The sequence below is a fragment of the Neomonachus schauinslandi genome, chromosome 16, assembly GCF_002201575.2.
Source record: "Neomonachus schauinslandi chromosome 16, ASM220157v2, whole genome shotgun sequence".
Lineage (NCBI taxonomy): Eukaryota > Metazoa > Chordata > Mammalia > Carnivora > Phocidae > Neomonachus > Neomonachus schauinslandi.
In genome coordinates, this window is record NC_058418.1 from 6,456,769 (window position 1) to 6,482,400 (window position 25,632).

General features: G+C 51.1%; 1 protein-coding gene across 4 annotated transcripts in view; it reads left to right on the plus strand.

Annotated features, from left to right (window-relative positions):
- VRK3 (VRK serine/threonine kinase 3) overlaps positions 1-25,632 on the plus strand; it is a 34,014-nt gene continuing 8,382 nt past the window's right edge. Inside the window, exons 1-12 of one of the 4 annotated variants that reach the window (XM_044922089.1) lie at positions 1-100; positions 1,216-1,279; positions 2,879-3,024; positions 6,775-6,912; positions 7,836-8,177; positions 13,556-13,617; positions 15,195-15,261; positions 16,243-16,327; positions 16,575-16,680; positions 18,385-18,477; positions 20,476-20,608; positions 21,753-21,873. In XM_044922089.1, the coding sequence (XP_044778024.1) occupies positions 2,880-3,024; positions 6,775-6,912; positions 7,836-8,177; positions 13,556-13,617; positions 15,195-15,261; positions 16,243-16,327; positions 16,575-16,680; positions 18,385-18,477; positions 20,476-20,608; positions 21,753-21,873 (1,292 nt within the window). In that variant the 5' untranslated portion in view covers positions 1-100; positions 1,216-1,279; position 2,879. The remainder of the gene's footprint in view (positions 101-1,215; positions 1,280-2,878; positions 3,025-6,774; positions 6,913-7,835; positions 8,178-13,555; positions 13,618-15,194; positions 15,262-16,242; positions 16,328-16,574; positions 16,681-18,384; positions 18,478-20,475; positions 20,609-21,752; positions 21,874-25,632) is intronic. The other 3 variants (XM_044922090.1, XM_044922091.1, XM_044922092.1) reach the window with 3 other exon arrangements.

The following is a 25,632-nucleotide window of genomic DNA, read 5'->3' on the forward strand; positions in this document are numbered from 1 at the left end:
TTGCGCGGGACAACTAAGAAGGTGAGTCCTACTCTCCGGGAAGGGTCGGAGAATTTGGCCGCGGACGTCTGGCTCCCCATCCCGCTAACAGAGTTCAGAGGTGAGGGGAAAGTGAGGCGGAGCAGGAGGAGGTCTCCCGATCCACTAACCACAGTCCAGTTGCGGTGCCTGTGACGCCAGCACGATCCTTTCTGGGAGACAGAGTCCCCGGGGACTGGGGTCTCGATGAAAGAAACTTCTGGTCGCCGGGATAAGCGACCTACCCTTGCGACCCCTGCAAGCCACTGTGGGCTCTTGGTAGTCGTGACTACGACGGAGGTGGGCGGAGCTAGTGGGGAGCTTGACAGATGCCCCTCCTTGGCACTATGTCATCCCTGGTTGCTTTGGAGGGCGGGGCCTAGGCGAATCCTGGTCATCTGGACACCTGTCCCTCCTGCGGGGAGGTGGAGTCCAGCCCTTAGCTCTTTTGCTGTGCTGTGGCTGAGGGTATTCTAGGAGGGACGCAATTTTTTTTTTAAAGTTGTTTTTTTTAATTTTTTAAAAAGATTTTTATTTATTTATTTGACAGAGAGAGGCACAGCGAGAGAGGGAACACAAGCAGGGGGAGTGGGAGAGGGAGAAGCAGGCTTCCCGCTGAGCAGGGAGCCCGATGTGGGGCTCGAACCCAGGACCCTGGGATCATGACCTGAGCCGAAAGCAGACGCTTAACGACTGAGCCACCCAGGCGCCCCAGAGGGATGCAATTCTTAACACATAGCAGATGTTCAGTAAATATTTGTTGAATAAATAAAATAAATGGGTGAATGGATGATAAAGACCCCTGAGTGTTGGAGCCTTGGGTTTAAGTCCTAGCCATGTGACCTTGGACAGGTGACTTCACTTTGAGACTCCCTTCTTGCATCCATATTTCTTGAGTGTTGACTATAGCACTACCTTCATCTGACCTATTAAACAGTTGCTCATTTGTTTATTAATTTCCTTTTCTGCCACTAGAATGTGAACTTTCTCAGGTCAAGAGTCTGTTTGTTGCCTTCGCTGCTGTATCCTCAGTGGTTAGCACATATCAGGAGTTCAGTGAATGATTACTGAATGAATGAATGAATGAACTTAGCACATGCTGGCTATGTCGCCAATGATCAATAAACAGTAACCATTATCTTCCACTCATATGTGAAGTGGGCCTGAGTCAACCTCTCCACTTTTATTCACTTACAGGATACTGTTAAGATGGACTTGCCAGCCCAGTGAATCTGAGGGCCAGACTGTGACCCCATAAAAGGTACCATCCCCTCAGGGACATGCCCCTTAAGGCCTTTTCACCACCCACAGCTTGCTCCTGTTCCATCTACTCGATGTTCCTGCTCTCAGACTTCACTCCCAGGAGGAAGGTTATCATGGGCGTGGCAGGGTCACTGAGTTAGGCTCTTGCCCCATCCTAGAGGCCGTCTTTAGCCAAGGCACTTGGCACTTGGGAAAATTCCACACAAAGCAAAGCCACTTAAAACTGCCATGGATTTTATTTATTTATTTATTTATTTGAGAGAGAGAGCATGAGCAGGGGTGAGGGGCAGAGGGAGAGGGTGAAGCAGACTCCCCGCTGAGCAGGGAGCTGGATGCGGGGCTCAATCCCGGCACCCCAGGATCATGTCTGAGCTGAAGGCAGATGTTTAGCCAACCGAGCCCCCAGGCGCCCCATTCTCACACCTTGATCTCAGACTTCTAGCCTCCAAAACTCAGAAAATAGGGGCGCCTGGGTGGCTCATTCAGTTAAGCGTCTGCCTGCGGCTCAGGTCATGATCCCAGGGTCCTGGGATCGAGCCCCGCATCGGGCTCCCTGCTCGGTGGGAAGCCTGCTTCTCCCTCTCCCACTCCCCCTGCTTGTGTTCCCTCTCTCGCTGTGTCTCTCTCTGTCAAATAAATAAAATCTTTAAAAAAAAAGAAAAAACAACTCTGAGAAAATAAATTCCTGTCATTGAAACCACCCAGTGGGTGGTGTTTAGGGACGGCAGTCCAAGCAAATGAATACTCCTGCCCTGTCCTCATTTGTAATGGGCTCTGTGTGTGACTTTGGTTTTGATTTTTACAAGTATTAGGAAATATTCCAGAGACACGCAAGGCCTAGAGGATAATGTGTCTAAGTATGTCAGGATAAGACGGGCTGTATAGCTTTAACAGATTGTAAAGTCCTGGTGGCTTCATGCAACATAAGTTCATTTGCTGATCATGAGATTCCAGTGTGGACCAGGCCACCCTCTTCCATCTTGCAGCTATGCCACCCGGAGCATGTGGCTCCCAGAGGCCTCCATGCTGTGGACAGGCGGACGGAGGAGGCCGTCCAGCTCTTAACTGCCTCAGCTGGAAGTGACTTCCATTCACACGCCATTGGCCAGAACTAGTCACGTGGCCCCAATCTAACTGCAGGGTGGGGGCAGGGGGAGCCCGGGAAGTGTAGGGGAGCATGTGGCTGATTGGCGAACGTTCGCTGTCTCTCTGATCCCTATCGTGTGTTTCAAAAAATGAACATCACGGATAATGGCGGGAGACCCTCCGTGCTCCCGTGACTGGAGCAAATCTCCTGCATGACTTCCGTGGACTCCGAGGCATTCCCGTGTCTCCTGTGAAACCTGCAATTTCACGTTGCATTTTTCTGCTTTTTACCCGCCCTGGGCCACGAGGGAGAGATGCGTGGCTAGAGGCCGGATGCGGTGGGCAGGAACTCATTTCCGAAGTGGCCACTTCCTAAGAGAGTCTGTTTCAACGGGATAACTTACCTCCCTCTTGCAATCTCGTCACTTCGGGGAGCTCAGATGACTCACTGGTGGTGCATTCAGTTTCGCTTTCAGCTTCCTGTTCCCTCCCTCCACCCATTGTTTCCTAGCATGATCACCTTCTGTCCAGACTGTGGCAAAAGTATGGAAGCAGCATTCAGATTCTGCCCCTACTGCGGAAAACCTTTGTCTGAGCCATGTTTTGAGCATGAAAGGCCCCAGACCCTTGTCAGACCGATTACATCATCCTGCCAAGGTAAGAACCAGGCCTCTGAGGGATGATGAGTGCGTGTGTGTGTGTGCGCGCGTGCATTTGGGGAGGGAGGACAGTCGCCTTTGCAGGCTGTCTGACCCTGCATTGATCCCGGAGCTGCCCAGGACTCAGGCTCTGTTCTACACTCAGTTTCTTGGCATCTGATTGGCCTCGTGGTTTTCAAGTTGACAACTCACACGTTTCTGTCTCCAGCCTGGACTCCTCCCCTGAAATCCAGGTTCATATGTGCATATCAGATTGCCTGCAACACCTGTTGTGTGTCCCATACGCATCTCCACACATGCCCAGAGCTGAGCTCCTGATGTGAGTGCCGCCTGCCTGTCTGTCTCTTCTGTAGACTTTGAGTCGTGGAGTGGTAATCCAGTTTCTTAGACCAGACCCTGCAGTCATTATCCTTCAGTCCTCTTTCTCTTCCACCCCACAACTTCAGCCCTCTGGCAAATCTTGTCCACTCTCCCTTCAAAATCGATGCCCAGTCAGCCCACTTCTGCCACCTCCTGGTCCGTCCGTCCTTCACCTCTCACTGCTGTCTTGCTTGGCACCCAAGACCTGGCAGAGTTGGGTGCTGAGAAATCTCACTGATTGATGGACTGAATGAATGAAATATCAGCTGTAGGTCCTGGCCAATGGGAAGCCCAACCACAGGTCCTGCATTGTAAAATCAAAGTGAGTTTACTTGTCTGAAGGCCACAGAAGGAAGTCGGCATACATGACATTTTATCATTTGAGATTGCATTTGGCTGCAAGTAACAGAAAAATGCTTCCTCAAGAGTTTAAAAAAAAAAGAATGGGTTTATTTTTTTCATACTAAAAAAGTCTGCAGGGACCAGTCCAGTGGAGGAATGGTGTCCCTGTGATGCCACAAGGGACCCAGGGTCCTCCTGTCTTTCTACTCAGCCATCCTGAGGAGATGGGTTCCCCCCCCCATGCTTATTGCCTTGAGTTTTCAAGATGGCTCTTCATCTCCAATATTTTATCTGCATTCCAGACAGCTGCCAACAGTATTTACCTTCACTGAGTTCAGAGCCTGAGGGCTTTTTTTTAAAGATTTATTTATTTATTTCAGAGAGGGAGAGAGAGAGCTCGCACAAGCATGAGCAGGGGGAGAGAATCTCAAGCAGACTCTTTGCTGAGCACAAAGCCTGACTCAGGACTCGATTTCACGACCCTGAGATCATGACCTGACCCGAAGCCAAGAGTTGGACACTTAACCAGTGGTGCCCCCAGAGCCTGAGTTTTAACCACAGCCTTCTTTAATGCCAACCTAGGACTCAGTTCATTATTCATTCACCCAGTCATCAGGCAACAAATATACATGGACCGCCTACTGTGTACTTAGGTGCTGTCTGTCCCAGGGAGGTAGTAACACACATGACACGTACCCGGTGTCTGGTTTCTCAGAGCTTTTGGAAGCCAGTAGGGCAAACAGACGTTGAATAGGCACCTACCAGGAGAGCATATGATAACAGAAGGGAAATGGATGGACCGTGGAACCCACATAAGGGAGCTTTGTTTCTGGGGGGATCAAGGAAGGCCTCCCTCAGTGGGTAACATTTAAGCCAAGACCAAGGGATGATAAAAGTTAGGTAAGTGAAGAATGGGGTCGAGGGGAAGGAGTCACAAGAGTTCCAGGCATTGGGGCATGGTAAAGGCAAAGGCCATGTGGTGGGAGGAGTCATGCATGTTGGAAAAATACAGACAGACATCTTGACTGGGGGTAGACAGGCAGGGCTATGTAGACCGTGGGTAAGGTTAATAATCACTGATGTAGTCGGTGGAGGGTTTCTACCAAGTGAGAGATACAATATGATTGTATTTTGAAAAGACCTCTCTGGAACGTGGGAAGTGGGGGCGCCTGGGTGCTTCAGTCAGTTAAGTGTCACTCTTGATTTTGGCTCAGGTCATGATGGCAGGGTTGTGAGATGGAGCCCCGTGTTGGGCTCCGTACTCGGTGCAGAGCCTGCTTAAGATTCTCTCTCTCCCTCTGCCCCTCCCCACACTTGCACTCGCATGCTCGCTCTCTCTAAAAAAAAAAAAAGGAAGAAAGAAAGAGGAGAAACCAGTTCGGAAGCCATTCATTCCAGCAGTCCAGGAACCAGCCATGCTAGTTAAGTTAGCAGCAACTGAAAGACGACTTCTGTTTTTAGTAATATGGCAGACTAAATGATCGTCAAAAGCCCCTTAAAGTTCAGCACACCACAAAATGCTGGATAAAATATAAAGTATCTGTTTTGAAAAGCAGGGCTGAGTGGGTCCTATCACTCAGTGAGTGAATTCCGCAGAAACGAGAAACAGTAAGAAAACACAGACCCACGGGGCTGAGTGTGTGCCATGGATGGTGGTGGTCCTGGACTGTTCTCCAGGCACTGGTGGTTTCGAGCCTGGGTTTTAATGGAGTATAAGAGACAAAACTTATGGCCTGAACAGTGCAAGAGGTGAGATTGGAAAACTTAAAATCCGGGACTCCTCAGTGGGTAAACTGGAACAACAACAACAACAAAAGTTCCACAGAGAAAGTTGGTGAAGACATTTGTCTGTCTCAGCCTTGGTTGTGAGTGAAAGATGGAAGAATGTCCTTTCTGAGAATTCCTAACCAAGAACTCACATCCTCACCAGTTTGGGGCCAGAATTTGTACTAATATGTGTAGCCCCCAGAAAAACCCAAGCGGGAAAGTTAGTGTAAAAGCAATGAGGTATGGGTGCCCCTCTCCAACAGAGGCAAACCTTCTCTTGGGGAATACCCTTTAACGACAGGCCTTAGGGGGTGCCTGGGTGGCTCAGTCAGTTAAGCATCCGACTCTTGATTTCAGCTCAGGTCATGATCTCAGGGTCGTGAGATGGAGTCCCGAGTCAGGCTCCATGCTCAGCAAAGAGTCTGCTTGAGATTCTCTCCCTCTGCCTCTGCCTTAGAGAATTCTCTTAGGAGCAGGAGCTCCCAGTCAATCAAAAGGCACCAGGAAGGACACCTGGATGGCTCAGTCGGTTGGGCGTCTGCCTTCAGCTCAGGTCATGATCCCAGGGTCCTGCGATTGAGCCCCACATCAGGCTCTCTGCTCAGCAGGGAGTCTGCCCCTCCCTCTCCCTCTGCCACTTGTGCTCTCTTGCTTGCTCACTGTCTCTCTCAAATGAATAAATAAAATCTTAAAAAAAAAAAAAAAGACACCAGGAGAAGGCCAGTCAGGACAAACAACAAACTATAGAATCACACCCACAATGACCAGAGACCTCAGAATTAACAGATGAGAATACGTCCAAAACACATTTAACATGTTTAAAGAAATAAAAGAAGAAATTCAAAATACAGTGAAGAAGCAGAAGTTAGAATTGAAAAGGAACCAAATCAATTTGAAAAAGAACCAAATCAAACCTCCAATGATAAAAACAAACATCATTGTGGCAACCAGAAACTCACTGGATGGTTTAACTGCCAACCAGACACAGCTGAAGGGAGAATTAGTGAAGTGGAAGATAGGTTCGAAGAAATTGCCTAGTAGAGAGCAGAATGACAAAGCAATAAAAGACACACAAGAGACACCAAGACCCAAGGAGGAAAAAAACATAACTAAAATGAAGGGACAGTTTGCTTAGATATTTAGGTGACAGGAGAAGCAAGGCTTGACTCTAGGGTCAGAGGGAAGAGAGTGGTCAAATGTGCCCTCAGGGTTCTTGGTTTAGAGGTTCCTGGAAAAGGCCTTTGTAATCCCAGTCTACATCCGATCTCCCTTCCTCTAGGCTCAAGGAGACAGAGCAGTGCCAGTCCTGAAATCCCTTCCAAGAAAGTGAAATGGTCCAGCTCTGTCACCTCCCCCTCATCATCCTGCTGCTTGGTTGGTGACAGTTCTGGGTCTAAAGGTACTGTGAGATCCAAAGGTGAGAGTTGGGGTCAATCTGGCCTGACTCAATGGGGAAAAGGTGGGTTGTTGGACAGTTTGGGGCTTTGTTCCCCTGCTCAGGGATCCCCTACCCCGCCTGGACCCTCATCCTTTCTGCCTCACTTGATGGACTGAAAGTCCTGCATGGGCGGAGACCAGGTAGACTCATCTGCATAGGCTTGGTGCCAGCCAGCAAGCATGGGAGTCTTGAGGACCATGTGCCCATCTCCTTTGTAGGGGGCCCTTGGATCTAAAGTCACAGCCCTCGGTGCCTCCCCTCCATCCCTTGTTATGCTCCAGACCCCTCTGCCTCTTGCTGTTCTGTGCCTTGGGTGGATGGTGGGGGGAGGAATGGAGTAGATAATATCGTTTCTTGTGTCCACACCTCTCTCCTCACCATGCCATCCCATTCTCTTGCCAGCCTGGGAGCCCCTCAAGGGCAGGGTCTCTGTCTAACAAATTTCCGAACCTTCTTTATACTCAGCACAAGGCCAGGTCCTGTTTCAGGATGTCTTTGGTTGAATGTCTGGAATGTCTTTTTTCCCCTTGGTAAACTTCTGCTCATCCAACAAGATCCAACTCAAATGTCCCCTCCTCCTAGAAGCCTCTCTTGACTTCTCAAGGCATTATCAGTCTCTCATATTCCTCTTTACTGCCCTGTTTCAGACTCAGTTCTGACCAGCTGTGTCCAGGTCAGACTCCCCGACCAAATTAGGGGCTCCCAAGGGAAGGGCCCAGGTCTGAGTCATGTCTGGATCTCCAGCTTTATCACACAAGGACCTGACTCATGAAAGGTCCCAGGAAGCATGTGTTGAATGAGCAAATGAATAAATGAACTGTATGACAAGCATTGTCCTATTACCCATCCAACTTTTCTCTCCTGGATGCTGCTTTTTCTTTATTCTGACCATCCTCCTGCAGGGTCCTGGAGCAGACCCCCAACCCCCAAAAGCAGCCCACAGGCGACCAAGCGAAGCCCGCAGACGACCAAGCGAAGCCCGCAGGCGACCAAGCGAAGCCCGCAGGCGACCAAGCGAAGCCCACAGGCAACCAAGCGAAGCCCGCAGGCGACCAAGAGAAGCCCACAGGCAACCAAGCGAAGCCCACAGGCGACCAAGCAAAGCCCGCAGACACTGAAGCGGAGCCGGGTGACTACCTCACTTGAGGCTCTGCCCACAGGGACGGTGGTGACAGACAAGAGTGGGCGGCACTGGAAGCTGGGACCCCTCCAGACCAGGGACGACCAGGGCATTCTCTATAAAGGTACACTGTCCGCAGGCCGGCAGACACTGGGCTCGGCCGGGGTGTCTTTGAGCCAGGGCAAGGGGAGGGGAACACCTTTTTGAGAATGGAAATGGAAGCCATCTCCCAGCTGCAGACCTGCCTCTGGACAGCTTTCTTGTAGACTTGGGACTGCAGAGCTACCCACCCACGGGGGCTGGGCAGGTAGGGTAAATGTGTGCAGGAGTCCGAGAACGAACAATTGGGAATGGTGGGGACTGTGGCCAACTGGAAAGCCTGTGCCCTGTGTAAAGAGGCACTCCCCACCTCCACCTTCGTCGTGGGGGAGTGCAGGCCCAGGGTGGCTGAAAAGGATGATGATGAGTGTTCTGTCTGTCCTGCAGAGGCGGCGTGGAACCCCCTCCCCCTAAAATTTGGTTTGAATGTTGAGAGTGGTGATGGAGGATATGCGTGACTAATTGCTTGCATAATTGAGGTTTCTGGGGGAAAGCAGTTCTTCACCCCACTGAGGAGAGGAAGGAAAGGCGCCTGGTTTGGGTTTTTATTTGTTTAAGGGGTGGGGCCAGAGTGAGGGTTCCTGCTCTGGGGCCAGGGCCTCCCATGATTTGCATCTCCCACCAGCAGCCAAGGAGGGAGCCCCACCCCCACCCCCCAGGCTTGCTTATCAGCCTGCCCAGATGTGGGGTCCGAGAGGAAGAGGCAGGACCTGGTTTAGAGGCTGGTGTCCTCAAACATTAAAAAACGAGTCAGACACCTTGTTACAATGAAGAAAAAAAGAGCTGTGCTGGAAGTATTAGTATTAACCAACCCAATGTTTATCAAGTGCTTATTCAAGGCCACACTGTGCTCTAAGTGCTTTGTGGGAGGTTTTGTCGTTTTTTTAATTGAGATAAAAGCCACATAACATGAAATTGACGATTTTAAAGTCTGCAGTTCAGTGGGATATAGTCCATTCATGATGCTGTGCAGCCATCACTCGTATCTCGTTCCAGAACATTCCCATCACCCCGAAAGGAAGCCCTGTACCAAAGCACTCGCTCCCCGTCCCTCTCGTCCCAGCCTCGGGCATCCGCTAACTGTCCTCTATCTCTCTGGGTTTCTCTGTTGTGGACGTTTCAGATCTTGCATCTGTCTTCTTTCCCCCAGCATGATGTTTTCAAGGCCCGTCCACATCATAGCGTCTTTCGGAACTTCATTCCGCCTTGTGGCTGAACGATACTTGGTGTATGTGTATCGTGTTCGGTTTCCCCATTTACCGGTTGGTTGGCGGACGTGTGGATTGTTCCCGCTTTGGGCCGTGAAGACTAGTGCTGCCGTGAGTGTTGTCTTTGTACTTCCTAACTCATGGTGGACACCAGCACTGTCACTGTCCCCGTGGCCTAGAGGAGGGACAGGAGTCCCGGAGATGTCAATAACCAGCCGGAGATCTGGCTCCGAGATCTTCCGAGTTTGCAGGAAAGGCCAGAAATCTGGATTTTGCTCAGAAATCTTTGATTTGGAAGTGCCAGATGGGCATGGGCCACTGTTGGGGTGGGGAGCAGGGCTCGTAAGGGCTGCGGAGCGCGTTTGCATGTGTCCCAGGGCCGAGTCACCCCCGGGCACATCGCCTTTCTCCTCTGCCAGCTTGCACCAGTCAAGAAGTGGTGCAGTTTTATGTTCTGTAGTTAAAACCAGTAACAGTTAGGGCGCCTGGGTGGCTCAGTCGCTGGGCGTCTGCCTTCGGCTCAGGTCACGATCCTGGGGTCCCAGGATCAAGTCCCACATCGGGCTCCCTGCTCTGCGGGTGGCCTGCTTCTCCCTCTCCCACTCCCCCTGCTTGTGTTCCTGCTCTCGCTATCTCTCTCTCTGTCAAATAAATAAAATCTTTAAAAAAAAAAAAAACAACACAAAAAACAGTAACAGTTAAACAACAACAGCAGCCAGAATTGGGATTTTTTTTTTTCACAGCCGCTGACACTGTTGACCCACTCTGTGCCCCGTCCTCAGTTCATCCCACCAATCAGCTCATCTTACTCCCTTACTCGTGCAGCCCTGTGAGTTGGCACTCTTTTCCTTGTCAGCTCCTGAGTTATGATGTCATCCTCCCTATCTCCCCAGAACAGTTTGGGAGAACCGCTAGACACCACTAGAAAAACCACTGGACACCAGTAACACCCCTCCCCTCCCCCTATTGTGACAACCGAAACTATCTCCAGGCACTGTCGGATGCCCACTGAGAGTGACTGAGACCCACTGAGTCAGGCCATCCCAAACATGCCTCCAGCTATGGGGAGACTCCATCAGTTGCTAACCGTCAGGTGGAAGCGCTGTGATTTTATTTTATTTTTTTAAAGATTTATTTATTTGAGGGCGCCTGGGTGGCTCAGTCGGTTAAGCGACTGCCTTCGGCTCAGGTCACGATCCTGGAGTCCCGGGATCGAGTCCCGCGTCGGGCTCCCTGCTCAGCGGGGAGTCTTCTTCTCCCTCTGACCCTCCCCCTCTCATGCTCTCTCTCTATCTCATTCTCTCTCAAATAAATAAATAAAATCTTTAAAAAAAAAAAAAAACGTGTTGGGCGCCTGGGTGGCTCAGTCGGTTAAGCGGCTGCCTTCAGCTCAGGTCGTGATCCCGGGGTCCTGGGATCGAGTCCCGCGTCGGGCTCCCTGCTCCTTGGGAGCCTGCTTCTCCTGCTTCTCTCTCTCTCTCTCTCTCTCTCTGTCTCTCATGAATAAATAAATAAAATCTTAAAAAAAAAATAGTACTGACCTCGCAGGGTCGTTGTTGGGAAAGCTACATGGGTGGACCAATGCACAGGAAAGCAGCAAGCACAGTAAAGTGCTTCCTGTCGCTGTTCTGGTCATGATGGATCCCAGAGCAGCTTTCTCGCTCCAGGTTCAAAATCGCTCATCTTCTGGCAGTCAGGGGCTTCCACCTGCTCGCCTGCTACGCCCTTGCAGCATTGGGAGCACGTAGGGACTTTCCATGTATCAGATGTGCATGAGACAGGGGTCTCCCTAGGTCACAGAGTCTGGAGCTCTGGGTTGAAAGCCAGGCCCTGCAGGAGCCATTGGCCAAGCGCACTGCCCCTCCTGGGCCTCCGTTGGCTCCCCTCTATAACGGGAATGGCCTAGCTAGCACCCCGGGCTATTGGCAGGAGGGCCAGTTAGAGGAGCGGAAGAGAAAAGCCCTTCATGATCTGCAGAGTAGTGCAGGGGATCGTATTTAAGTTACCAGCTCTTCCTGCTTGCTTCTGAGCGTCAGGCGTGTACCTGTCACCCGCCCGTGCGGGAACTCTGAGCAGGGTTAGTATTCGTGAGAGGTGCCACAGTGAGCTCCAGACACCTGCTGACGATCTCCCCAAGCCCGCTTCTCGTAGCTGGAAAGCACCCCTCTGTACCCTGAGATCTGAGCCCTTGACACATTTCCCTCTTATAGACTGGACTCAGGTCACCCTTGGCCCTGAATTTGTAAACCCTGGGCTCCAACCCTGCTCCAACCAGTGCTTCTTGAGAGTGAGGATGGGTAACTGTCACCTCCCTGTCTGTCAGCTCAGCATCCTAGACAACACCAACCTGGATGATTAAGGAGTAGGAAAGACGAGAGAAAGGAGTGAGGACTCAGCCGCGGGGATGGACTATAGTGTTTCAGCTCATGGGCTTTGGATGAGCGAGGCGGAGCCAGCTCTGCCACTCAGTGGCGGTGGGCCCTTGTGCTACTTACGATATTTTGAGAGCTGCCACACATTGAGCACTCCCTGTGAGCCAGGCTTGGTGCTCGGCTCTGGCTGGTGGGTTCATCGAGTGGTGCGTTTGAAGGAAGAAGCTAGCTATGATGCGCACTCAGCCCCTACCGTGATCGTTCCTGCTGGCCCGTCTGCACCCTTGCGTCCAACCCCGGGGGCAGGCTTCATCACTCCTATTTCACAGACGTGGCAGTAGAGGCCCAGAGAGGTCTAGCACCTCGTGCGAAGTCACACAGAGAGTTGGTGGCCCAGTGTGTCCCTTGGCTTCTCTGACCCGCCTCTCTCATCTACTCCAGCAGGTGGCGTTGACGACAGTGAGCGCAGTAATAATAACATCGTAGTAGACCTTAAACGGAAACCATCTGTGTAAAGCCCACACTTAGCATGGGGTTGGTAACTGAACAGAATGGGACGAACGTGCAGAGTGTTTATGAGGCAGAGGGGAAGAAGGAGGTGGATGGTGGGTGCAGCCCAGCCCTATAGCCTCAGCCGGCCCCACAGGACTCTGGAGTGGGAGTGGTCCTTCAGCATGGTTCTGTGTCTGGCCAACACAGCTGGGCCTTTATATCCCCCTTGAAAACCTGTTGGATATGGGCCACCCCGGGATTGCAGCTGAGTGGACCACTGAGGGACTGAAGGCTACTTGTGATGGCGCTCCCTGGGTGGGCGGGGCTGGGGCAACAAGCCCTTCCTCGCAGGGGATCTGCATCTGTACTTCTCCATATGTGTAGACAAATGCAAAAAGCTGGTGTGTTGGGGGTCCCCAGGACCACCCCCCAGGCTCAGTTATTCACAGAGAGGACCCATCCACAAGCCTCAGCACGTAGCTGTTCTCATGCCACGATTCATTGCAGCAAAAGGACACAGAGCACAGGCAATGGGGGGAAAGACACATGAAGTCTGGGGGAGACCAGCACCAGCTTCCAGGAGTCCTCTCCCCATGGAGTCACACAGGCTGCGCAAGGAGGTGTGACAGCACGTGTAGTATGTCTACCAGAGATACTCCTGAGAGACTCAGCACCCAGGGTTTTTACTGAGAGCTGGCCACATAGGCGCACCATGCCTGGAACGTACCAAAATTCTAGACTCCCAGAAGGAAAGCAGCTGTTCAGCATGATAGTTTGGGCACAGGGGGCCCCTCTTATTGTTAGAGAATGCTGGATCCCTCCTCAGACCCAGGGTCCCAGACACCAGCCAAGGGCCACCCTTGTAAGCAAGTCTTTCCAAGGAGAGCAGTCGGGCCTTCTCGTCAATAACCTTTTTTATGTAGCTGAATATCAACAAAGAAAAAAAACAAGAACCTGTTTGAAAATAGGAAGGGGGGCGCCCGGGTGGCTCAGTCGGTTAAGCGGCTGCCTTCGGCTCAGGTCATGATCCTGGAGTCCCGGGATCGAGTCCCGCATCGGGCTCCCTGCTCGGCGGGGAGCCTGCTTCTCCCTCTGCCTGCCGCTCTGCCTACTTGTGCTCTCCCTCTATCTCTGTCAAATAAATAAATAAAATCTTTAAAAAAAAAAAAAAGAAAAAGAAAATAGGAAGGAAGGGGTCTTGAAAGCCAAGAATACACTTGACCCCAAGGGAACCAGAGAAACAGAAGTGCCACTCATTACCAGGAAGTTTGAGGACCATGACTCTTGTCTTCCCTGTAGATAATAACTTGGCTCGTTTTGTCCACCCACAGCTGAGGCTATCTCCACCTTCGCCTGCAAGTCAAGTCAGAAACAGACATTCTCGCTTAAACTCGTGAGTATCCCCCGGGGCGGTGCCAAGGGGGAGGGCCTGGGGCTTGGGCACCTTCAACCTCCGGGCCTCTCTGAGGGCTGGCACAGGCTGCAGAGCCCTGCCTTGGCCTGCGGGGGGGCAGTGGGACCTTGGGCCCGGCACATCTCCCTCCAGCCTCAGGTTCTTTATCACTGAGGGCCTCGGAAGCTGCCACGAGGTCCACCCCGCGCCCTGGTTCTGGTGCTGTCTGGCTGTGCAGTCTGGGCAAGTGCCTTCTCCCCTCCTGGGGCCGAGTTTCCTCATCTGGGCGAGGGAGCCCCAATATCCACATTGTGTGCCCCACTTGCCTATCTGTCTCATAGTGTGTATTTCTTGATCATCTACTATATATCACTGTGCTGGGTGATGGGGCCCATCAGACAAGCAATCAGATGGGGTCCCCGCACTTGAGGAGTCTGTGAAATCATGCACAACCTTAGCACACAGGAAACATGCACTCGAGGGGGGCCCAAAGGGAAAACCAACCAACCAAGAAAGAGAGCAGCCAGGCGGGCGAGTCGCATCCCTCATCATAGTCTAATAAGACTGTATCGTCCTGGTTAGTAGCCTCATCATTATCCCTGAGAGCTGGACTTACGGGTAACTTTTATTTTCTTCCCTTCATTTATTCAGATTTTCTCACTCCCCCCCTCCCAAACACCGGGGCAGCCAGTCCTGGTGCCCCACCGCCATGGCCCTAGACGGGGCTGCGTGAGTGGGCTCTGGAGCCAGGCTCGCAGATGAGTAATGGCACCTGCTTGTTGAGAGCCTGTTCTGAAAAAATAATCATAAGAATAATAAAATTTTAAAAAATTAAAAAAGAGAGAGAGAGCCTGTTCTGTGCCCAGCCCTGGGCTGAGTCTACAAGCAAGCCTGGGAGGTAGTTACTTTTAGCTCCCCCCATTTAACAGATGAGGAAATGGGGACCTGATCATGTGCCCAGGGGCACGCAGCATGCAAGTTGCTTTGTTCACTGCTGTATCTCCAATGCCAGTAGAATACTCAGCACATAATAGGTGCTTTGTACAAAGAAGGAGTGAATGGCAGAGCTGAGATTTGAACCTAGCTCTCTTTAACCCTGTCCTCTTAAGAAGCCAGCTGTACCACTCGTGTATAACCTCCATTTCACGGGCTGAGGTGGCTGCCCCAGCTCCTGCCATCTCCTCTGCATTCCAGCCAACTGGAACAGAAGAGGAAAGGGAGAGCATGCCCAGCCCTTTGAGGGCATAATCCGAAAGCCGCCCACATCTCATCTGCTTACATCTCTATAGAGCAGAAGTTGGTCATAGGGTCATTCTTCACTGCAAGGGAGGCTGGGAAATGTAGTTTCTAGCTGAAGGCCACATGCCTAGGAAAACTTGCGGATCCTAGCATAAAAGAAGAGGAATCTGGGCAGTGGGAGATCATGTGTTCACATGCAGCACCCTAGGGAATTTGGTTCTGATGTGGGGGTCATGGTGGCGGTTGCTGGCATTAACCTGGGATGATGCGTGGCTAGTGACGACCTTGTCTAAGAACTTCCGCTGTGACAGCCTTCTCCCCCTGCCATTCCCAACTAGGATGCCAAGGATGGGCGCTTGTTCAACGAGCAGAACTTCTTCCAGCGGGCCGCCAAGCCTTTGCAAGGTATTCTGCAGGGAAATGGGAAAAGGGGGAGAGAGTTGGGGCTACTAGCTTGGTCAGAACAGCTAGCTTCCCCCTGAAGGGGTGGGAAAGGTGGGGATGACATTACAGGCCCAGATGTGCCCCGTCACCCGTCAGGCCTTAGGCCTCAGAAGACAGACAGCACGGGCTGAGGCCAACTGTACCAGCTCTGGAGAGCCAAGCGTTCGATTTTCAGGACCACAAGGCAGTCGCTAAACAGACTCATTATTTAAAATTAACTACATCAACTTACAATCAAATACATTATGTTAAGATCAATAGTAAATATTCAGATCCTCAAAACTCTTCACTTCCTAATTGTTTGTCCAGGTACGTAGCAGCCAGCAGGCCATCTGGAACACAGACCTCATCCATTGCTCACATCCATTGTATCTGCTTGGCGAAAATACCATATGATGGCGTGCTGGTGTCTCTCCCAGCTCCACAATCTGTGATCTCAGATCCATGGCCTGAAATGGGCCATGGTGGGAAGTGTTCACACCACAAAAATCGGCAAACACGAGCAGTCAGCGCTGTTTTTCCCTGGACAGCCAGTCATTAAACTTTTATCAGCACACCACTGGCTCTCTACCATCCAACTGAGATCCTGGGAGACGGGCAGACCTCTGATTAATGCCATGACCCGTTGAGACATTTCCTGACCTTACTAATGATACACGTGAATTCAGAGGTCACTCTGTTGTCCTTGTCCCTTGCATGCCAGATTTGTATATGCTTTCGGCTGGGCTCACCCCCTGTCCCTTGCAGATGTGGGTTACAGTCAGAGGTCAGTGATGCACCCCCTGTCACCACCCCACTGTCACCCACCCACAGAGGTGGCATCTCTGACCAGGAGCCTGACAGTCTGGCCTGGGCTCAGGCACTCTCTGATTCTGCCCTGAGAACGGGCCGTGGGCCCTGGGACCAGGGTGCTCTGATCTCTCGCTCCCCTGCCTCCCGCAGTGAACAAGTGGAAGAAGCTGAACGCAGTCCCCCTACTGGCCGTCCCCACCTGTGTCGGTTTTGGTATTCACCAGGACAAGTACAGGTGAGTCGCTTCACTTGCCAGCCACCTCGCTGGTCCCATTTTTTCTCTCTGTGTCATGTTCTGGGGATGCTGTGGCTTCCTTCTCCCCGGCTTTGAGCCAGGCTGATCCCCTCACCATCAGGAACCCTTGGTCTTGCCCGTGACTGGGACCTTAGAGCCACCCAGCCAGAGTCCAGCCTCGGTGGCCTGTATTCTGCCCCTTCCCGTGGTCATCTCTCCCACCTCCTGGGATGCTCCTATCTTCCAGGTTCTTGGTGTTTCCCATGCTGGGGAGGAGCCTTCAGTCAGCCCTGGATGACAACCCAAAGCATGTAATGTCGGTAAAGTCTGTGTTCCAGATGGCCTGCCGGCTGGTATGTACCTAGAAGCTGCCGGCTCCCGTCCAGGGGATGGTGCACTGGGTCCTAGATTATCAGTCGGCTTGTTCATTGACACATTCAGCCCGTGCCTCCCTCTCCTGGACACTGGGGGCTAGCACTTGACTGGAACAGGTGCACAGTAGGCCATTAGAGCCTGAGAGAGAAACATTCCCATGTGGGACTTGGAGGAAGGGGCCTCTGCCTCAAAATGAGGGGCTCCATTGGGCTTCCTGGTAGAGGTTGTTTCTAAGCGATGAGTGGGAAATAGCAAGGTGCTGGGTGGAGTGGGAGTGAAGATACGTGGGGAGAATATCCCAGGCCAAGGATACAGCTTAGGTAAAGGTGTGTATAGGAGAGGGGAGCATAAGGCATTTGTTCATTGATTTATTCCCTTGTCCATCCATCCTTTTTTTTTTTTTAAGATTTGTTATTTATTTATTTGACAGAGACACAGCGAGAGAGGGAACACAAGCAGGGGGAGTGGGAGAGAGAAAAGCAGGCCTCCCGCTGAGCGGGGAGCCTGATGCAGGGCTCAGTGCGGGGCTCGATCCCAGGACCCTGGGATCATGACCTGAGCCGAAGGCAGACGCTTAACGACTGAGCCACCCAGGCGCCCCCATCCATCCTTTCATTAAATATTTATCAGGTCACTGCTGGGTGTCAGACACTGTCCCAGGGGCCGGGAGTAATGGTTTTTATGTCTAGTGGGAGAGGATGATATTAAACAATTTCACAAGCTGTGAAAGTTCTCTGAATAGAAATATCACTCTGCTATAACGGAGGATATGAGGACCCAATTTAAATAGCTGGAGACCTGGGAGTGGCCAGAAAGTGACCTATTAGGTGTGTCCTGAAGGTCTCTGTGCTGACATGTGTGGGGAGAAAGGGTAAGGTAGGGTTGGCATGGAAAGGTCAATAGTGACCAATCACGCAGAACACCAAGCTAAGGACTCTGTCCTGAGGGCACTGGGGAGCCACGGGAGGACTGGGAGCAGAGGAAAGGCAGGGTCAGCTCTGGGTACAGAAAGACCCTAGGGGCACATGTAGATGGACTGGAGGGTGTGATAAGGAGGCCAGGTGAGGTCGGCATGAGAGGATGGTCCTGAGGAGATGGGCTGTGGGGACAGAGAGTTTATAGAACAAGTAGAACCTAGTGGATAGGTAAGCTTTGGGGTCAAGGTGGGCCTGGGGATATATTCAGGATATAACTAAACCCAGGCAGTTCAGTGTATGAGTCTGGAGCTCAGTGGAGAAGTCAGAGCTAGGGCTAAGAAATACAAATTGCTTAACTAAACATTATTTCTGCTCTTTGGGAGAAATGAGAAGTCTTTAGTATATGTGGGTGTTGGGTTTTGCTTTTTGGGTTTGGGGGGTACAGTGTGGCAATAAGTAACCGACATCTTCCCCTCCTGAGTTTGCAGTCAAGTGAGAAATAGGTAAAAGAGATAGATGGAAAACCAGTATTACCTTTAATGCTGATTTTTCAGAAGTCTAATTAGAAGACATGCTTAGCTATGTCATCAAGAGTGGGCTTCCTAATGCTTCACTCAGAATTAGTAAGGTTTAAACACCCTTCTCCCCTCCAGTCACAAGTAGTACCTCCTGACCCCAGGCCTAACTTGGAGGTTCCTTCACTGGGCTTTGCCTCAGAGCCTCTTTCTGTTTGTCATCATGGAAATGCTTGCTTTCTTCCCCCAGCTGGATGCCCTGGAGTTCCTCCATGAGAATGAGTACGTCCATGGAAATGTGACAGCTGAGAACATCTTTGTGAATCCAAGGGACCTGAGCCAGGTAATAGCCAAGTCCCCTCCACCCTAGGGACTCTCTGGGCCCAGGATCTCATCTGCCTCAAAACCTCCATGTATCTCACAATGCTTACCGCAGACAAAGGATTGCTATCCATCATATGTAAAAGGCTCCTTGGAATAAATAAGAAGAGATAAACAACTTAGTAGAAAAATGGACAAAGGTTAGGAAAAGCAGTTCATAGAAAAAGAAATCCACAGGTTAAATATGTGAAAAGATGCTCAGCCTCCCTGAATAATGTCGGTAATCATAGAAACAAAAAATTAAAACTTCCTATTTTAGGGGTGGACAAAAAAGAATGGTATCTATTGCTGATAAGGATGTAAGGAAACGAAATTTTTTATATGCTGTTGGAAGTGTGAACTGGCCAACCTTTCTGGAAGGTCATTTGGATATAGCAGTCAAAATTTTAAATGCATATTTTTTTTCATCTGCCAGTTCCTCTTTTAGGAATGTGTCCTATCCATATATTCACAGGACTGTGTAAAGATACATGTACAAAATGTTTCTGACAGCACTGATTATAATAGTCAAGTGGGAAAACCTTAAGTATACACACTCCTGGTAGAGTACTGATTAAATAACTTTTTTTTTTAAAGATTTTATTTATTTGAGGGCGCCTGGGTGGCTCAGATGGTTAAGCGTCAGCCTTCGGCTCAGGTCATGGTCCCAGGGTCCTGGGATCAAGCCCCACGTTGGGCTCCTGGCTCAGTGGAGAGCCTGCTTCTCCCTCTCCCCCTGCCTCTCCCCCTGCTCATGCTCTCTCTCTCTGTCTGTATCTCTGTGTCTCAAATGAATAAATAAAATCTTTTAAAATAAATAAATACATACATACATACATAAAGATTTTATTTATTTGAGAGAGAGAGCACGAGCCAGGTGAGGGGCAGAGGGAGTAGGAGAAGCAGACTCCCCACTGAGCAGGGAGCCTGATGTGGGGCTAGATCCCAGGACTCTGGGATCATGACCTGAGCCGAAGGCAGACGCTTAACTGACTGAGCCACCCAGGTGCCCCTTAAATAATGTTTTAAAGTAAATTCTAATTACTTTATTAGTTGCAAATGACAGAAGCCCAATTTAACATGGCTTTAAAAAACACGTTTAAGGGGGTATTGCAAATTATTGGCCCATTGAGTGGGAAAATGCAGAACCTCATTGGCTTCAGACATGGCTGAACCAGATCTGTCTGGCTCCAAATGTTAATGCCTGGAACTACTATTAAAGTTCAGGGGTTGGGGCGCCTGGGTGGCTCAGTCGTTAAGCGTCTGCCTTCAGCTTAGGTCATGATCCCAGTGTCCTGGGATCGAGCCCCACATTGGGCTCCCTGCTCCACGGGAAGCCTGCTTATCCCTCTCCCACTCCCCCTGCTTGTGTTCCCTCTCTTGCTGTGTCTCTCTCTGTCAAAATAAATATAATCTTTAAAAAAAAAAAAAAAGTTCAGGGGCCCCTGGCTGGCTCAGTCAAAAGAGCGTGCAACTCTTGATCTTGGGGTTTTGAGTTTGAGCCTCACCTCCCTTTGTGGAAAACTAGAGGGGCGCCTGGGTGGCTCAGTCATTAAGCATCTGCCTTTGGCTCAGGTCATGATCCCAGGGTCCTGGGATTGAGCCCCACATCCGCGGGAGACCTGCTTCTCTCTCTCTCACTCCCCCTGCTTGTGTTCCCTCTCTCGCTGTGTCTCTGTCTGTCAAATAAATAAATAAAAATCTTTAATGAAGAAAACTAGAGCCCACTCTACATCCATGTGTGTTTACCAGTTATTCAAAGAAAGTTAATTGAAACATGGTATAAGAAATGATTATTAGTGGTTACTTCTGAGTGGTGGGTTGGGGGCTGGAGGTGGTTGGTTTGGTTCTTTTCACTTCACACCCTTTTGTACTGTTTGGCGTTCAGTTGTTTCAGATAGCACCCATGATTGAACTCTCTGACTCTGGAGTCCAAGCTCCTAACCTCCAAACTATATGGCTTCTCCCCATGTCCACACAGGTGACGCTGGCAGGCTACAGCTTCGCCTTCCGCTATGCCCCCGGCGGCAAACACGTGGCCTATGTGGAAGGCAGCAGGAGCCCACATGAGGGGGATCTTGAGTTCATTAGCCTTGACCTGCACAAGGGATGTGGTAAGAGTCCAGAGAAGGGATTCAGGACCATGGAGACATGCTTCTCATACAAGGGCAGCTCTAGGTTTTTGTAACCACAGACAGCAGGTAGCCAGACACAGGAATCAGGCTAAGCGAGGTAGAATAGGGATTCAGAACCATGGACAGCCTGCATTAGGGAGTTGTAGGGCGGCCATTCAGCACCAAGGACAGCAAGCAGCTGGACATAAGGAGGTTCCACTGGTCCCGGGGTCAGATTCAAGATCTGGTTTAGACTTGGAACCCATGAGAGTTGCCCAAGAGTCATTCAGGAGAGGCTGTCAAGGAGGCATCTAGCTGTCCATGCCTGGAGCACAGGAGAAAGTCTGGATGGAGACTCACATATCAGCAGTATCTCAGTTGTTGTCAGCTGAAGCCCTGGGAGAGGAATGAGATTATCCAAGGAAAGTGTACAGAGTAGGTATGAAGAGAGTACTTTAAGGAGAAGATTCCTTGAGGCTGCGCCTCTTTCCCAAATCCCTTGATGTCATGGCCATCCACGTGTCTACCTGTGTCCTCCCACCAGACTGAGCTCCCCCAGGAAAGGGGTGGTGCCTGTGCCTCCAGCATCGAGGAGCAGAAGGTCTGGCACAATCAACTCTTGGTGCTTGTTACATGCTTACACAAATGGTTGTCTAAATCATGCCGTTTAGGAAGCATAAAAAAAATCCTACAGTCTCCGTTACCCTCCTCTGTTGAGGCTGCGTTCAGTGTCCATCCTTCTGGGCTCCCTCATGCCTCCTCTGTAGCTCAGGTAATCCCACACCATACTTTGTCTCCATTAGACTGTCAAGGGTTAGGAGCCAACCAAACTCTTGCCTGGGATTTAAGAATGTGGAATGGGGCATGGTGCACAGAGCTCTGAGGACCCACTGAATGAATGAGTGCATGAAAGACAAGTAGACAAGGGAGTAAGCTAGTGAAAGCAGGGATGTAGGGACAGCTGAGAGAGTGAACGAGAGTAATTGATAGACTCATGAGAGCACAAGAGCAGGTGAATGAAAAGTGAATGAACAGACGAGCCTGTGTGTGTGGATGGTTGAGTGCATTGAGTCAGAAAAGGAGCAGAGGTGTCAGTGCATGGAGCATTCGGACTGAGCTGCCACCTCTTGCCCTCCCTCCCCAGGGCCTTCCCGCCGCAGTGACCTCCAGACCCTGGGCTACTGTTTGCTGAAGTGGCTCTACGGGATCCTGCCATGGACACACTGCCTTCCCAACATCGAGGGTATCATGAAGCTGAAACAGAAGTGAGTCTGGGGGTCAGCAGAACCCAGCACTGGCCCGGCACCCCCGAAGGTGGGGCAGAAGCTCAGAACCCAGCAGGGAACAAAAAGGAGGGGGAGGCGGCGTCCAGCAGAGCCAAGGCCTCTGCAGTACTTGGATGTGTCCTGTAGCATCCATTCCAGCAGACAAGTGTGGGCTCTGGAGTCACGCTTCCTGGGGTCAGACTCTGACCCCACCACTGCAGTGTGTTGGGTGGGCAGCCTAATAACCTCCACAAGCCTCGGTGTTCTCTCTGGGATGAGATCTTATTAGCACCTACCTCAGGGCCTGTGGAAAGATTCAGGGGAGTCAGGTACATAGCACTCAGCACAGAGCCTGACCTGTAGAAAATACTCATGGTGCACAGGACACCATGACTCATTCATTCCTTCACAGACAAGTTGGCAACCTAAGCAGTGAAGCCTGGGCCCTGCTTCAGCATGTGGCAACACTGGCCACCCGAGTCCACACTTCCTGTCCCTGCCCTCTGCTTGTAAAACCACCGGATCCTGCTAGCTCTGGTTTAGACATTCAGTACCAAGGACAGCGTAAGAGTAGCTGGCCCCGGGGAGACATTCAGCACCCAGGACAGCAAGCAGCAGGGCTGGGAGGGAAGTGCACACGGCCACTTTGGTCTTCAGCACCAACGACCGTGGACAGCTGGGACGAGGGAAGCCCTGCGGGAGGTTGGGATTCAAGATCTGGTACAGCTGCGGGGGCGGGGGTGAGAGTTGCCCAGGAGTCATCCAGAGGGCCCATCTAGGAGGTGGTTGGCCATCCATGTGTGAAGTGCAGGAATGAAGTCCAAACAGAGACTCAGACCTCATTGCTATCTCAGGAGTTGTCAGCAGAAGCCCTGGGAGAGAATGGGATTATCCAGGGAAAGTGTGCCTGGTGGGAAGAGGGAAAACCAGGGAACGGCATCGAGTCCCTCGTGCTTCTCAGTTCTCTGTGTGCCGTGCCGCTGGTTCATGCTGAGCCTCTCTCTCGTTCTATTTTTCCCTTTTATAACCCCCTACCATCTTCTCTCAACCATGGACACCCACTCAAACATACTTAACATATGTTCTACTAATACATTTGCTTAAGTGTATCTGTATCCTTAACTCACGTGGTGGTGGTGGCACTATGTGTGTTTGACCTGCATAAATACTATTCTGCTCTAAATGTCATTTGTTTCTGGCATTTTTCACTCAGCACCGTGTTCTTCAACTTTAGCCACATCATTACACGTGCATTGAGTTTACTGCTTCTGATTCCTGCTTTTCAATGAGTTGTATAGACGTGTCTGTGACCTTGAACAATCTATGATGAGTGTATTTAATTTGCATATATAGTACTGAGCTCTAAATTTCATTCTGTTTCTTGCTTTCTTTCACTTAGTGCTGTATTTTCTAATTTTAGCTAAGTTGCTAGTTCACTGCCTCCAAATACTGCTCCTGGATTTGTTTGTTTGGATGTATCTGGATCTTGAAAAATCCGTGATGTTGCTGTTGGGTGTGTATTTGGTTGGCACAAATGGTACCATGCCCTGAATCTCCTCCTCCTTCAGATTTCTGCTCAATCACTCCCCAGGGGAGGGCGTCAGGTTTCCTGCCTGTGGTGCTCAGAAGAAGGGATCTGCCCCCATCACACTGGCCTGCTCGTAATGACCTATTCGAGGCCAGAGTTTATCATACACTTGTCTGTGCCAGGCACTGTGCCCAGTGCTTCCTGTGTCATCCTCAGAACAATTCTGAGGTAAATGCTCTTATGACTGAGGCACAGAGAGCTCAGGGAATCAGCCCAGGTCACACACCACTAAGGAGAGGTGCTTAGACTCACAGCCAGGCCATTCGACTCCAGAGAAGGCTCTTTCACCTCGTAGCCATGTGGGAGGCTTATCACAGATGGATTGATGGCGCTCAGATGCAGCCTTCCTTCACTCATCAGATACTTATTGAGCACTTACTATGCACCACACCATGGTGTAGTCCCTGGGGTCACGGGAATAACTGAGACAAATACCCTCTGGGAACTCCTATCCTAGTGGAGGTGACAGACAGTAAAGAGACAATGAGTGAAACATAGAGCATGTCACAGGCCAGACCGGTTGGGACCGTCGGGCCAGAGCCCTGGGTACCCACCAGGGGGACTGTCAGGGTGTGGGCACGCACCACTCCTTTAGATTTAATGGCCGGGGCAGGTCTCACGGCAATGGTGACAGGTGAGTCGCCTCCAGAAGGGCAGTGAGGCAAGGAGGATGTCTCACTTTGGCGCCGATATGCCCTTGACCTGCAGAAGGAGGAAGAGACACACAGAGAGAGGCCCTGGGCTCCCAGGCTTCCACAAGCAACCTCTGCCTCAGAAGCCAGCCTCAGAACCCACCACAACATGAGCCCATTGCCCTATTTTCTCAGAATTTATTTCTGCACTTCCTTTCTAGTTTTGCAGTAGCTCTCCATTTTTGAAACGAGGCCGGGTGAGAAGGAGTCAGAAAACTGGTAACAGTGGCAGTAGGAGCGTATGGCCCAACTGCTAAAGCATTAAATGTGCCGGAAGCCTGTGAACAGCTCCTTCCTGCACTTCTGTTGTGTTAAGGACAAAGCTGAACGGCTCTTACAAGGAGATCCCAAACCACGGTGGCTCAAACGAGGTAGATGTTTACTTCCCTCTCGGGAACAGAGCCTTGGCCCCTTCAACGTGCGTATGTCCTCCTGTGGGGCTAGCTTTGCCGCCCCCATCTCTTGTTGCTTTGGAAGGGCAGGACTGGGAATGACATGCGTCTCTTGGTCACATGGCCACCCCAAGCTGCAGTGGGGGCTAGGAAACATCTCTGGCCTGGGGCTGCTGACCCTTGGGATTGTGCCCTTAAAGGGGAGAAGTGACAGTGGACAGCAGGTAGAGACCCCTCCACAGTGCCACCTTCAGCCAAATTTCTGTGCGGGCAGGGACCGCATCAGCTCTCCCCCTCACTGTGGTGCTCACAGCACAGCACTTGGCACATGGTGGGTGCTCACGAAATAGTTGCAGAATGAATGAACAAGGAAAGCATGCATGAGCCTTCATTCACCGGCCCAGGCTTCCGTGTGGACCCACAGGTCAGGCAGACGCGGCCCCGGCCTTGGGGAGTTCCCAGGCTGGGAGGAGACGCCTGGGCAGGAAGCAGGTGCTGCCTGTGAGGGTGGAGGCAGCCCCAGGAGCATCGTGGGAGCAGAGTGGAGGCAGGTCACCTGGCCTTGGGCCACTGGGTGCCTTTACCCAAGAGATGCCTGACCCAGTGTGTACAGAGCAGAGGGCTTTCCCAGACAGGCAAGGGAGGCAGGATGTCTACGCAGATAGGATAGCACATACATGAACTACTCATTCATCCAGAGCCTGTTTCCCGAGGGCATTTATGTGCCAGTCCTTGTGCTGGGAAATGCTGAAGACCCAGATGTGAATCAGCGGAGGGCACCACTTGTCATCGGTGAAATCACCCATCGAGGCTTCACTGGGTTGAATCCTCCATCCACTGCTTCCTCTGATTCCTAAGAACAGCCCTATCCCCCTTTTCACATCTTCGCCGCTTTCCACTTCAAGAGAGATCATCAGTGAGTGGGACGTGCTTCCCTAAGAGGCTCTGTGCTCACCAAATTAGTGCAGAGTGAATAAGATAGGTCCTAGTAATAATTTTAAAATAGATGATTTAAGATAACAGTTCATTCCCTGAGCCCCAGATCCCAATCACAACCACAGAGGGAAGGTCGGAAACATCAAGATGC